Raw genomic sequence first — 13,262 nt, forward strand, 5'->3', positions numbered from 1 at the left:
ACTGCTTTGTCCTGGATGGTGTCAAGCATCTTTAGTGTTGTTGCAGCTGCACCCATCCAGGCAAGTTGAGAGTATTCTATCACACTCCTGACTTGTGCCTTGGAGGTGGTGATGAGGCTTTGGGAGTCAGATGAGCCATTCACTATACAATATCCAACCTCTGACCTGCTCTAGTAGCCACAGCATTTATGTGGCTGGTCCAGGTCAATGGTGACCCTCAAGATGTTAATGGTGGGGGATTTGGCAATGGTAATGCCACTGAATCTCATGTGGAGATGGTTATGCTCTCACTTGTTGGAGATAGTCACTGCCTGGCACTTGTCTGGCACAAATGTTACTTGCCACTTATCAGCCCAAGGCTATTGTCCAGGACTTGCTGCATGTGGGCATGGACTGCTTCATCATCTGAGGCACCATGAATGGAACTGAACACTGTGCAATCATCAGCAAACATCTTCATAATAGAGGGAAGGTCATTGATGAAGCAGCTGAAGATAGTTGGGCCTAGGACGCTGTCGTGAGGAATTCCTGCAGTGATGTCCTGTGGCTGAAATGATTGGCCTCCAACAACCACATCTTCCATTGTGCCAGGTATAACTCCATGATGCAATGGTTTGATTAGTAGACATTTCTGCAGAATGTACCTCATCAAGGTACTCATCTCTGCCTCATGAGCAGTGACCCCAACTGCCTCATCTTCCTCTCTGCCGACCTTCCCGCACAGCAGTGCATGGAGTGTCTCAGTGCATGGAGTGTCTGTTTTACAATTGCAAATCTATCCAAGCAGGAGACAGACGGTTGCTAGGGTGCTGATGACAGCTATGGCTACTGAACAGCACAATAGATGCATTCTGTTGCTTAAACGTTTATTGTCTATTAAAAAAAAACACACTTCAGTGAATTGTTTTATACACAGAAATGAAATGAAAAGGGGAGGTACTTCAGCTTCCAGAACTTTATACACATAAGCCAAATATACACTTTTTTGAGATATACACTTACAGTCAACACACATCCTGATAGCAAATATATCCGCCTGGCACACAATTCTTTTGTTGTTATAGTTCATGTGTTTCTGAACAGCAGCAGCTGAGTATTCTGGGCGAGTAAAAAATAGTGAGGCCCCTCCCCGCAATACTGTACACCTTATAAACTGATTTTATTTGCACTGCCGTCAAATTTCATGTCTTTCCTTTAATATAATTACAATAAATTTGTGGTTGTTCCACAGAGTATGGTTGCAGGTGTTGGTGCCACTGAGCCTCTGGTACAGCCACTCGCTGGCAAGCACTTACAGGTTGTTGCACGCAAACTCCCGATTCACTGCACTTTCTTGACTCCACTTATTTTGCATGCCCTTAATTTTAAGCACCAATTTGAGAAACAAGTAAATTACGGGTATACAAAATACGTGTTTTGGGAAGAAAGGGTGGAGGGAGGTCTACAGCACAGACTGATGAATTTTGTTTGCGTATTCTCCTACTTGCCCTTGACTGGTGCTCAAGTCCAAATGGCAGTGTGAATGGTTGCTCCATAGAGGTTGACGGTACTTCCCAAACTAACTGGGGTGCAGGTGGTCTATTTACAAGCCAACCTATCAGTTTAGGTTCTGCACAGTATACTGTTATATATGATGAGATTACGCTGTACAAAGGTAGAGTCTCATAACGGAGGAGCTGAAATCCTCGGGGGTTGCGTAGTTTTGTGAACTGCTGATCTCAGATCTGGCTGGGTATAAAATAGTGAGGTCCCCTGCAATACTGTACACCTCATGAATTGATTTTATTTGCATTGCTATTAAATTTCAAGTCTTTCACTTAATATAATTGCAATAAGTTTGTGGTAGTTACATGTTGATTCAGTGTCTTAGACTGTGGTACTGAAACCAATGGAGCCCAGAGTTTGATTTTTCATTAAGAAGTGGGCCCTCAATAATCCTCCGTTTCCTCCGCCTCCCCCTTCTCACTATCAAAAAGCAAGCAAATTTCAATATGTTTCATCACCTTTCCCAGTCACAATCTGTGCAAATAAACAGGGTTTTTTTTCCAAATGAGCAAGTAGTACTGTGTTGAGAACTCAGAGAATTTAAGGTTTGACTGCAGGGAACTACAGGAAATGGGAAGTCACCTGTCCATGTTGCAGGAATGAGTAGTCCTTTCCAAACTGCTCCTGGGGTAAGTGAGTCAAGCCTGCACTTAGCCAACTTACCACAAAGAACATAATGAATACCACTGCAGTGACGGGCTCGATTTAGCCCCATAATCTGCTCATCTCTGCATCATTTCAAATGCATATCAGACAATTAAGCAGTCAATTGGGAAAGTGATCCTTTTCCAGTACCTGACTTTAGGAGCAGTACAGTCTTCCGATGTGTTTCTAGCCCCTGTGGTAGAAAATGCTAGAGTATTTGTCAGTTACTCCCAATTACAAAAAGCTGTTGACCCCATCTGTGTTGTACTACCTCCATTGCTCATTTAGCAGCCAAGAGCCCTTCCATACCTGTTACTAAGGAATTCACGATCAGTTAGGAAAGAGTGTGTGCACACGATCAGGGATTGTGATGCTCTCTGTACTATATGCATGGGGTCACAATAAAATGGGGTCACTTTATGCTGACAAGTGCTGTGAATGAAAGTGAAGCTCTGTCTTAAGCTTGACGTAGTAGGATATCTAAAAAGTCCATGTTTTTCAGTTCAAGTCTCTTCTTTTCCTCCAAGTTTGCAATTAGATCTCAAATCCTTCTACACACAAGTTGTGGCAACATTAGCTTCTCAATGGTTCCACTCTGCTTCCGCTGTGTGGTTTTCAGTCTGCCCCATTCCTTTTCTGTCACCCCCTCCCACACTTGGCAACTTGTCGTTTGTCACTGTTAATGTGGCCCCGCCTTCTACACCCCCACCCACCCCACCAAGCATCGCCTTCTCAAAGAGAGCAGCAGGTTGCCATTTGCTGCACCTTTCCCAAGTCCGTCAGGAGTTGTTTGATGTGGCGTTTCAGCTGCGGAAGTCGTGCGAGTGGTTCCGGTGGTTCAAGTTCCCCGGAAAAATCCAACCAGCTTTCCAGAACTAGGAGATTGCACAGGAGTAAGCAAAAGAAAAGAATGAAAACTTTGTTACAAATTCAACCAGGCTCAAACAAACAAAAGGGAACTTAGAAAATTAAAAACATGATTGATCTAACTAAGTAAAAAGGGAACTTATGTCTGTTAAATATTTTTAGTCATATATGCTTTGTTGGAGTTTTACATCAGTATTAACCCTGAGAGTGGAATGTAGCTATTAGACTTTACACTTCTCATTATTACTTGTCGCTCTCCCATGGTGCTGCCCACATGAGCTAAGGCCAAGTATAGTCTTCAGATGAAACATAATTTAGGCTCCATTTTAAGGCCATATATTCGGTCCTACTTTATATTATTATTTATAGGTAAACAGCAAAACCTATGGAAATTTGGGAAGCAGAGAAGTAGAAATGGTTGGAGTGTAGATATTTCTCCGCAGTTCAGGCTGAGTAGCTGGGAGACATAAAACTGAGACGCTACTGCGTCACCACTGGGGGTAGATTGTCATTATAGCGTGACGAGTTTACATAGGCAATTTCCATTATAAATGTAGACATAGGAATTTAACATGGAAAAAGATGACACCCAAGTGTGACAAAAACGTGAAAGTAAGAACTACGGTTTTGCAGACAGAGCATGCAACCGTAAGATCTTTAATATATTATAGCTGAGAAACCAATTGCGCTGCCCTCACCATTGCTCTGATCTGTTGTGGTGCAGTGTATTTACCCTTTGAGTTGTGAGAGAGGGAGCAAATGAGAACCTAACATCATAGGAACAGGAGTAGGTCATTGAACCTCTCGAGTCTGTTCCGTCATTCAGTTAGATCATGACTGATCTGTTCCTCAAGTCTATTTTCCTGTTTCTGCTCCATATTCCTTGATACCCCTACCCAACAAAAATGTATCGATCTCAGTCTTGAAAGTTTTAATTGTCCCAGCATCCACAGCCTTTTGGGGAGTGAGTTCCAGATTTCCACTACCCTTTGTGTGAAGAAGTGCTTCCTGATTTCACTCCTAAATGGCCTAGCTCTAACTTTAAGATTGTGCCCTCTTGTTCTGGATTCCCCCATCAGGAGAAATAGTTTCTCTGTATACACCCTATCGAATTCCTTTATCATTTTATACATCTCGATCAGATCACCCCTCACTCTTCTAAACTCAAGCGAATACAAGCCAAGTTCATGCAATCTGTATTATTCTGGTGAATCTGGTGAAGTCTTGGATTAACATTTGACCCGCCCAAAAGACAGAAGAACAAAAGGGTTTACAGTAGCACCGTGTTGATTTTACCGTCCAGCTCTTTCTCAATGAGGTCCATTCTGTTGTTCACTTCGTTCTGCACAGCCTCAATGTGTGTCAGCAGGTTCAGCTGCCACTGAAACTGTGGGTTGACATGTTCCTCTCCTGCCATCCCATCACAGCTGCCATCAGTTGAAATAGTAACTGTCTCTTTAATGTTGGTAGTCCCCTGTTATTAACGCAGTGGTAGAAAAACAACGGGTTATAGTACTGTTAATTATAAATAAAACAGCTCTGTTAAAAAAAAATCAATGGGGGGAGCCCAACCGCTACAGGCATAATGACAGTCAGTTTACTTCAAAAAAACAGCACATTGTGTGTATCGCTTTGAGGCGATACGGTGATGTGATAATCTGCTATCTAAATGCACGTTTCACTTCACTTTTCATGTATAGATCAGAAGTTCCCAAGTTTGATCCCAGGTCTGTGCTGAGTTAGTTGCTCTCAGCCAGGGAGGTGCTGCAGTTGGCCTAAACACCTTGGGTTAGGGAGGGAAAATCGGGCCAAGATTCCCAAGCAACCACCACTGGAAACCAGGGTGTGTAGATGCCAGTTGAGGGATGGTGCTGGACTGCGATGTCCCCCGCGTTGAAAAAGCCAGCCGACATTCACCATCTGGGCTCACGCCTAAACAATGGGCATCTGGGCCTGGCATCAGTGGAACCTCACTTCATCGAAAGGGAGGGTGGAAATTGGCAGCAAAAAGAAAGAAGAAACAAAATAGAAGTCAACAGAACTTAGTACAGTAATTCATTCTAAAAACTGTGAGTTACATGCAGATATAGTCTGAGATTTTAAAGGAAAAGTCTTACCATTGGCATCAATCTTAAAAAAAAAGTCAGAAAGTAACATTGCAGGGACAAATTAAAAAAGAAAATACTGCAAATTCTGGAAATCTGAAACAAAAATAGGAAAAGCTGGTAACACAGCGGGCCAGTCAGCATCTTGTTGGAGATGGTCGTTGCCTGGCACTTGCGTAGCGAGAATGTTACTTGCCACTTATCAGCCCAAGTCTGGATATTGTTTAGGTCTTGCTGCATGCAGGCATGGACTACTTCAATATTTGAGGAATTGCGAATGGAGCTGAACACTCTGCAATCATCAGTGAACAGCCCCACTTCTGACCTTATGATAGAGGGAAGGTCATATAGATGCAAACTCTTTCTTTTTATATAGAATCATTGAATCTTATAGCACAGAAGGAGGCCATTTGGCCTATCGTGCCTATGCTGGTTCTTTGAAAGAGCCATCCAATTCGTCCCACTCCCCTGCTCTTTCCTCATAGCTCTACAATTTTCTCTCCTTCAAGTATTTATCCAATTTCCCTTTGAAAGTTACTATTGAATATGTTTCCACCACCCTACCGAGCCTCCTGCCAGTGGAAACAGTTTCTCCTTATTTACTCTATCAAAATCCATCATGATTTTGAACGCCTCTATTAAATCTCCCCTTAACCTTCTCTGCTCTAAGGAGAACAATCCCAGCTTCTTTGGTCTCTCCATGTAACTGAAGTCATTCATCTCTGGTACCATTTTAGAGAAAATCTCCTCTGCACCTTTTCCAAGGCCTTGCCATCCTTCCCAAAGTGTGGTGCCCAGAATTGGACACAGTACTCCAGCTGAGGCATAACTAGTGATTTATAAAGATTTAGCATAACTTCCTTGCTTTTGTACTCTATGTCTCTAATAATATAGCCAAGGATCCCATATGCTTTTTAACAGTCTTTCAACTTGTCCTGCCACCTTCAAGGATTTGTGTACATACACCCCTGCACCCTCTTTAAAACTGTACCATTTAGTCTATATTGTCTCTCCTCATTCTTCCTTCCAAAATGCGTCATGTCACACTTATCTGCATTAAATTTCATCTGCCATGGGTCTGCCCATTTCACCAGTCTATGTCCTCCTGAAGTCTTCTACTATCTTTCTCACTGTTTACTACTTTTCCGAGTTTCGTGTAATCTGCAAACTGTATACCCAAGTCCAGGTCATTAATATGTATCAAAAAGAGCAATGGTCCTAATACCAACACCTGGAGAACAACACTGTACACTTCCCACCAGTCTGAAAAACAATTGCTCACCACCACTATCCGCTTTCTGTCCCTTAGCCAATTTCATATCCACTGCCCCTTTAATCCCATGAGCTTCAATTTTGCTAACAAGTCTATTATGTGGTACTTTACGAAACAACTTTTGAAAGTCCATATATACATTAACCGTACTACCCTCTTCAACCTTCTCCGTTACTTCATCAATCAAGTTTGTCAAACACGATTTGCCGTTAACAAATCTGTGCTGGCTGTTATAGATTAACCCAGGTTTTTTCCAAGTGACACTTAATTTTGTCCCAGATTTTTGTCTCTAAAAGTTTTCCCACCACCAACGTTAGGCTGACTGGCCTATAGTTACCTGGTTTATCCCTCTCCCCCTTTTTGAACAGGGGTGTAACATTTGCAACCCTCCAGTCCTCTGGCACCATTTCCATATCTAAGGAGGATTGGAAGATTGTGGCCAGAAACTTGGTTAGTTCCACCCTTCAGTAACCTAGGATGCATCCCATCTGGACCGTGTGACTTTTCTACTTTAAGCATTGCCAACCTTTTAAGTAACTCCTCTTTATCTATTTTTGTCCTGTCCAATTTCTCTACCAACTCCTCCTTTAATGTGACATTGGCAGCACCCTCTTCTTTTGTGAAGACAAAAGCAAAATACTCATTTAGTACCTCAGCCATGCCCTCTGCCTCAACAAGAATATCTCCTTTTTGGTCCCTAATCGGCACCATCCTTCCTTTGGCTATCCTTTCACTATCTATATGTTTATAAAAGACTTTAGTGTTCCCCTTTATGTTACCCGCTAATCTATTCTCATACAATATCTTCACCACTCTTATTTCCTTTTTCAGTTCTCCTCTGCACTTTCTGTATTCAGCTTGGTTCTCTACTGAATTGACCTTTAGCATAAGCCTGACTTAGCTGCTCAGTGACTAAACTAGGTGAGTCTTCTGGGGTGCTTTGAGTTGATTTTTAAAACACATTAATTGACACAAAGAAACAAAAAGAACAGACATGAATAGCTTGGAGGAGAAGAAAACCCTGCTACATCCATATGTGCGACTTACAGGTGTTTGGTTCCCTTTTCCTCATTCTTCCCCTGCCCCCACCACCAACAGTTCTGAACGAAACACATGTCAAGCACATTACTTGATGGTTGAAGTGCAACACTTCAGTGGACTGTAACCACTGACGCTGAGGCTAACGTTTAACAAAGCTCTTAGCAAAGTGCTTACAGTGCAGTAATCAACAGTCAGACTAGTGCAATAGCACTTTTACAAACAAACCTAATGTTCAGCAAATGTCATGCTAATTAAAGCAGATCGAATTCCTATTTTCCTGCATCAAGTCAAGGCCTGAGCTCTTAAAATCATCAGAACTCCATTATTCGCCTTCTCAATCATATCCCCCAATCCTTCTCTCTCAGAAAACCGATCCATTTGTTACCTGAATCCATTTATAACGATCGCTTCAATGACTTTCTCCTGTAGCTCGAAATTTAGTTTGGCTGAGTTGGTACCACACTCACCAGTCAAAATGTTGTGGGTCCAAGCCCCACTCGAGGCTAACACTTCAATGCAGTACTGTGGAAGTGCTGCATTGTTGGAGCCGTTGTCTTTCAGACGAGATGTTAAACAGATGCCATGTTTGCTCCTTGGGTGGATGTAAAAGATCCCCTGGGTACCAGTTATCTTCTGGTACCTCGCTCATGGAGCCATTATTCATATATAAAGCCTTGATATTGATTGTCAGCAAGCTATTCAATTTCAGGGGAATCATGGCTGAGCCCAACTCACCCAACTTCCAGACTTAAAGCAGGGGTTGCTGGATAGTGATCAGGAGTGGGAACCCTGACTGACTTTCTCCCTAACCCAGAGGCACTGAGGCAAATTGTAGCACCCCAGCATAGATTAACTAACTCAGCAAGGACTGGAGATTGCACCTCAGCACTGGAGGAGGATTCTCAACCTACTGTGCCTGTGCTGGTGCTAGTTACGCTTTTTAATATTTTTGTTCTGCAAGTGTTTATCTAATTCCCTTTTAATTCATATGATTTGTCTTCAATAGCTGATTCTGACCTCCTATTTTATGTTTTTAATACTAGTCCTGTATTTATGCTGCCCTCTTGTTATCAATTTATTCACGAGTGCAAGTAAGTTTTTACTATTTACCTTCTCAAACCTTTTCATGACTGTGAGCTGTCCTTGCTGACTTACACTGGCCCCTGATCCCTCAACGTCTCTAATTTAAAATTCTCATCATTGTCTTTAAATCCTTTCATGGCCTTACCCCTCCCTATCTCTGTAATCGTCTCCAGACCCCCACTTTGCCTCAGCATTGGCAGCCGTGCTTTCAGCTGTCTAGGCCCCAAGCTCCAGAATTCCCTCCCTAAACCCTTCCACCTCTAACACCTCCTATTCCTCCTGTAAGACCCCCTTTAAAGCCCAGCTCTTTGACCAAGCTTTGGACCCTTTCTAATATCTTCTTCTCTGGCTCGGCATTCATTTTTGTCTGATTACACCTCTGTAAAGCACCTTGGGACTTTTTATTAGGTAAGGGACACAATATAAAATCAAGTTGTTGCACAGAGTAGCAATTGCAATAAAAGAGATACAGAAGTTCCTTCCAATAGGAGTCCCTTTCAATTGATGCAGATAATGTAGAGGAGCCAACTTACAAGCATTGTTGAAAAACCTAAACAGCAGGCAGAAATACTAAATCGTGAGTTAACAAAAATAGCAATGCAACAACATACCTGTCCAGACAGGCTGTCCACTTTCTGAATAGTGTGCCTTTCAGCTCTCTTGAATATAGGACTTTGATCCTCTTCATATTCTAAACTACTGGTATCCTCATCCTCTGAGCTGTTTTGGTCTATTGTGGCCCTCTGCTCTAGGCTGCAGCCTTGAGGCTTCTGGTAGCTGTGCTCACTGGTGATGTAGGTTCCCTCTATTCTTTGGCTGGGCCTCGACCTTTCTTTTTGACTCTGATTATGACAGACGTTTTCAGGCTGCTTGAGACCGTCCATACATTCCACAATTTTCTTTTCTCCTGCAGTTTGCTCTTGAGTAGATTTGATGCATGACTGAGCCCAGAGATGTAGGTCAGGGTGCTTTCTTCTCCTTGAGGTAGAAAGGACAGGAAGATGTCAGACTATTGTAATTTTCTAAAACTGTGTGAAGACATTTACCAATATAATAAAATCTTTTGGGCCTGTCATGAATGTTAAGAAACAATAGAGGCGCCATTACATAACTGGGTGTATTCTATAGGCCACCAACTAGTGGGAAGGATATAGAGGAGCAAATTTGCAGGGAAATTACAGAGAGGTGCAAGAACTATAAAGTAGTGATAATGGGGGACTTCAACTATCCTAATATAGACTGGGATACTAATGCTGTAAAGGACAAAGAGGGGGAGGAATTTCAGAAGTGTGCTCAGGAGAACTTTCTTGACCAATATGTTTCCGGCTCAATGAGGAAGGAGGCATTGCTCGATCTGGTTCTGGGGAATGAGGTGGGTCAAGTGGAGCAAGTGATAGTGGGGGAATATTTAGGGGACAGTGATCATAGTACCATAAGGTTTAGATTAATTATGGAAAAGGACACGGAGTAATCTAGGGTAAAAATACTTAATTGGAGGAGGGCCAATTTCAGTAGGTTGAGAATGGATCTGGCCCGGATAAATTGGAATCAAAGATTGGCAGGCAAAACTGTAATCGAACAATGGGCGGCCTTTAAAGAGGAGATGGTCCGGATACAGTATAGGTACATTCCCATGAGGGGGAGAGATAGGGCAACCAACGCCACAGCTCCCTGGATGACGAAAGAGCTAGAGAGTAAGATGAAGCAGAAAAAGGAGGCGTATGGCAGATGTCAGGTTGATAATACAAGTGAGAACCAGGCTGAATATAGAAAGCACAGGGGAGAAGTGAAAAAAGAAATGAGGGGCAAAGAGAGAATATGAGAATAGGCTGGCGGCTAACATAAAAGGGAATCCAAAAGTCTTCTATGGGCATATAAATAGTAAACGGGTAATAAGAGGAGGGGTGGGACCAAAAAGGAGATCTACGCATGGAGGCAGAGGGCATGGCTGAGGTACTAAATCAGTATATTGCATTTGTCTTTACCAAGGAAGAAGATGGCTGCCAAAGTCATAGTAAAAGGAGAGGTAGTTGAGATACTAGATGAGGTGAAAATTGATAAAGAGGAGATACTAGAAAGGCTGGCTATGCTTAAAGTAGATAAGTCACCCGGTCCGGATGGGATGCATCCTAGTTTGTTGAGGGAAGTAAGGGTGGAAATTGCAGAGGTGTTGGCCATAATCGTCTAATCCTCCTTAGATACAGGGATGGTGCCAGAGGATTGGAGAATTGCAAATGTTACAACCTTGTTCAAAAAAGGGTGTAAGGTTAAACCCAGCAACTATAGGCCAGTCAGTTTAACCTCGGTGGTGGGGAAGCTTTTAGAAATGATAATCCGGGGCAAAATTAATAGGTCACTTGGACAAGTGTGGATTAATAAAGGGAAGCCAGCATGGATTTGTTCAAGGCAAATTGAGTTTAACTAACTTGATTGAGTTTTTTGATGAAGTAACAGAGAGGGTTGATGAGGGCAATGCAGTTGATGCTGTGTATATGGACTTTCAAAAGGCATTTGATAAAGAGCCACATAATAGGCCTGTCATCAAAATTGAAGCCCATGGAATAAAAGAGGCAGTGGCAGCATGAATACGAAATTGGCTAAGTAACAGGAAACAGAGAGTAGTGGTGAACGGTTTTTCGGACTGGAGGAAGGCATACAGTGTTGTTCCCCAGGGGTCGGTACCAGGACTGCTGCTTTTTTTGATATATATTAATGACTTGGACTTGGGTGTACAGGGCACAATTTCAAAATTTGCAGATGACATATAACTTGGAAGGGTAGTGAACAATGAGGAGGATAGTAATAAACTTCAAGAGGACATAGACAGGCTGGCGGAATGGGCGGACACGTGGCAGATGAAATTTAACACAGAGAAGTGCAAAGTGATACATTTTGGCAGGAAGAACGAGGAGGCAATATAAGCTAAAGGGTACAATTCTAAAAGGGATGCAGGAACAGAGAGACCTGGTGGTATATGTGCACAAATCTTTGAAGGACAGGTTGAGAAAGCGGTTAAAAAGCATACAGGATCCTGGGCTTTATAAATAGAGGTATAGAGTACAAAAGCAAGGAAGTTATGTTGAACCTTTATAAAACATTGGTTCGGCCACAACTGGAGTATTGTGTCCAATTCTGGGCACCGCACTTTAGGAAGGATGTGAAGGCCTTAGAGAGGGTGCAGAAAAGATTTACTAGAATGGTTCGAGGGATGAGGGACTTCAGTTACGTGGATAGACTGGAAAAGCTGGGGTTGTTCTTCTTACAGCAGAGAAGGTTGAGAGGAAATTTTTATAGAAGTGTTCAAAATCATGACGGGTCTAGATAAAGTAAATAAAGACAAACTGTTCCCATTGGCGGAAGGGTCGAGAACCAGAGGACACAGATTTAAGGTGATTGGCAAAAGAACCAAAGGCGACATGAGGAAAAACTTTTTTATGCAGCGAGTAGCTACGATCTGGAATGTGCTGCCTGAAAGGGTGGTGGATGCAGATTCAATCGTGGGTTTCAAAAAGGTATTGGATAAATACTTGAAGGGAAAACATTTGCAGGGCTACGGGGAAAGAGTGGGGGAATGAGACTAACTGCATTGCTCTTACAAAGAGCCAACAGCGGCTGGATGGGCCAAATGGTCTCCTTCTGTGCTGTAACGATTCTATGTTGCCTGTTCAACCATAACATCAAGATCTAGCATCATATCGTACCCAGAACACAGAACTGCCCAATTCAGTGATAATTTCACTCAAGGTGACCACAGGGCTGCTAGTGGAGGAAATGGAAAAATATCATGCTACACTAGGGACTGCTCAGTTGAGTCTGGGTCTGATGCATGTTGTTGGTACAGTAGAGTGAATTATATTCTGAATCTAACTATGCTAGATATAGGAGTGCTTGGTACACAAATAAAAAGACATGCGTTATGCAGAACACAACAATGTGACGACTTATATACCTCTAACCATAAACTGGTCACAAACCTCATCAACAGTATAAGAGAAATTTTCCTACCGTTCACATTCCATTCTTTGAGGTGGTAGTTTTGCGTAGTTCCATTGTGCATTCACTGTACAAGTTTAACATTGGTGCAAAGCAGTTTCAACTTTACACTGAGCTAAACTTGTATAATGCAAAGTGAGTGTGGAGGCCCAAACTGATACAAAGCAAAACGCAGGGAGAATCCTTCCACTAGAGGGTCTTACTCTGTTTCCTTGTGGTATCCAGGTTGGGTCTTGACTCTGGATTCAGGGTGCATTTGAACTATAGCTGCGGCTTGGGTGCAAAGCGAAACCCCTTTACACTGATGCTACCATTGTAGTGTGAATGCGACTTCCGTGTTGTTTTTGCCAAAAGACATGCATACTTACTGGAGGATATTGATTTTCAGTTGAAGCCCATGGAGCACTTCAGTCACACTGTACACATCGGCCAGGAGCTGGTGCGTTGATACTATTTTCTTAGCATTCTGCTGGGAGTAGTTCTCTTTCAGGAAGGACAGCCCATACATATGTCCATTTTTTAGCCATTCCTTGTCATAACGATATTTGGCACTCCATCTCTGACCTACAGGAATAGAGAACGTGCACTTATAAAGCACCTTTATCAAATCCTCAGGATGTCCCAAAGCGCTTCACATAAAATGAATTACTTCTGAAAATCTTGGAGAGTGTGCACAGAAGATTTACTAAAATGATATAAGGGATGAGGGA

General features: G+C 42.6%; 1 protein-coding gene across 6 annotated transcripts in view; it reads right to left on the reverse strand.

The window, feature by feature from the left end:
* Positions 1 to 849: 849 nt before the first annotated feature.
* phf20l1 (PHD finger protein 20 like 1) overlaps positions 850 to 13,262 on the reverse strand; it is a 119,143-nt gene continuing 106,730 nt past the window's right edge. For all 6 annotated transcript variants that reach the window (XM_067978683.1, XM_067978672.1, XM_067978691.1 and 3 more), the window contains 4 exons: positions 12,921 to 13,116; positions 9,171 to 9,537; positions 4,354 to 4,531; positions 850 to 3,065 (listed from right to left, as the gene is read on the reverse strand). In XM_067978683.1, the coding sequence (XP_067834784.1) occupies positions 2,923 to 3,065; positions 4,354 to 4,531; positions 9,171 to 9,537; positions 12,921 to 13,116 (884 nt within the window). In that variant the 3' untranslated portion in view covers positions 850 to 2,922. The remainder of the gene's footprint in view (positions 3,066 to 4,353; positions 4,532 to 9,170; positions 9,538 to 12,920; positions 13,117 to 13,262) is intronic.

The sequence above is a fragment of the Heptranchias perlo genome, chromosome 3, assembly GCF_035084215.1.
Source record: "Heptranchias perlo isolate sHepPer1 chromosome 3, sHepPer1.hap1, whole genome shotgun sequence".
In the NCBI taxonomy this organism is placed as follows: domain Eukaryota; kingdom Metazoa; phylum Chordata; class Chondrichthyes; order Hexanchiformes; family Hexanchidae; genus Heptranchias; species Heptranchias perlo.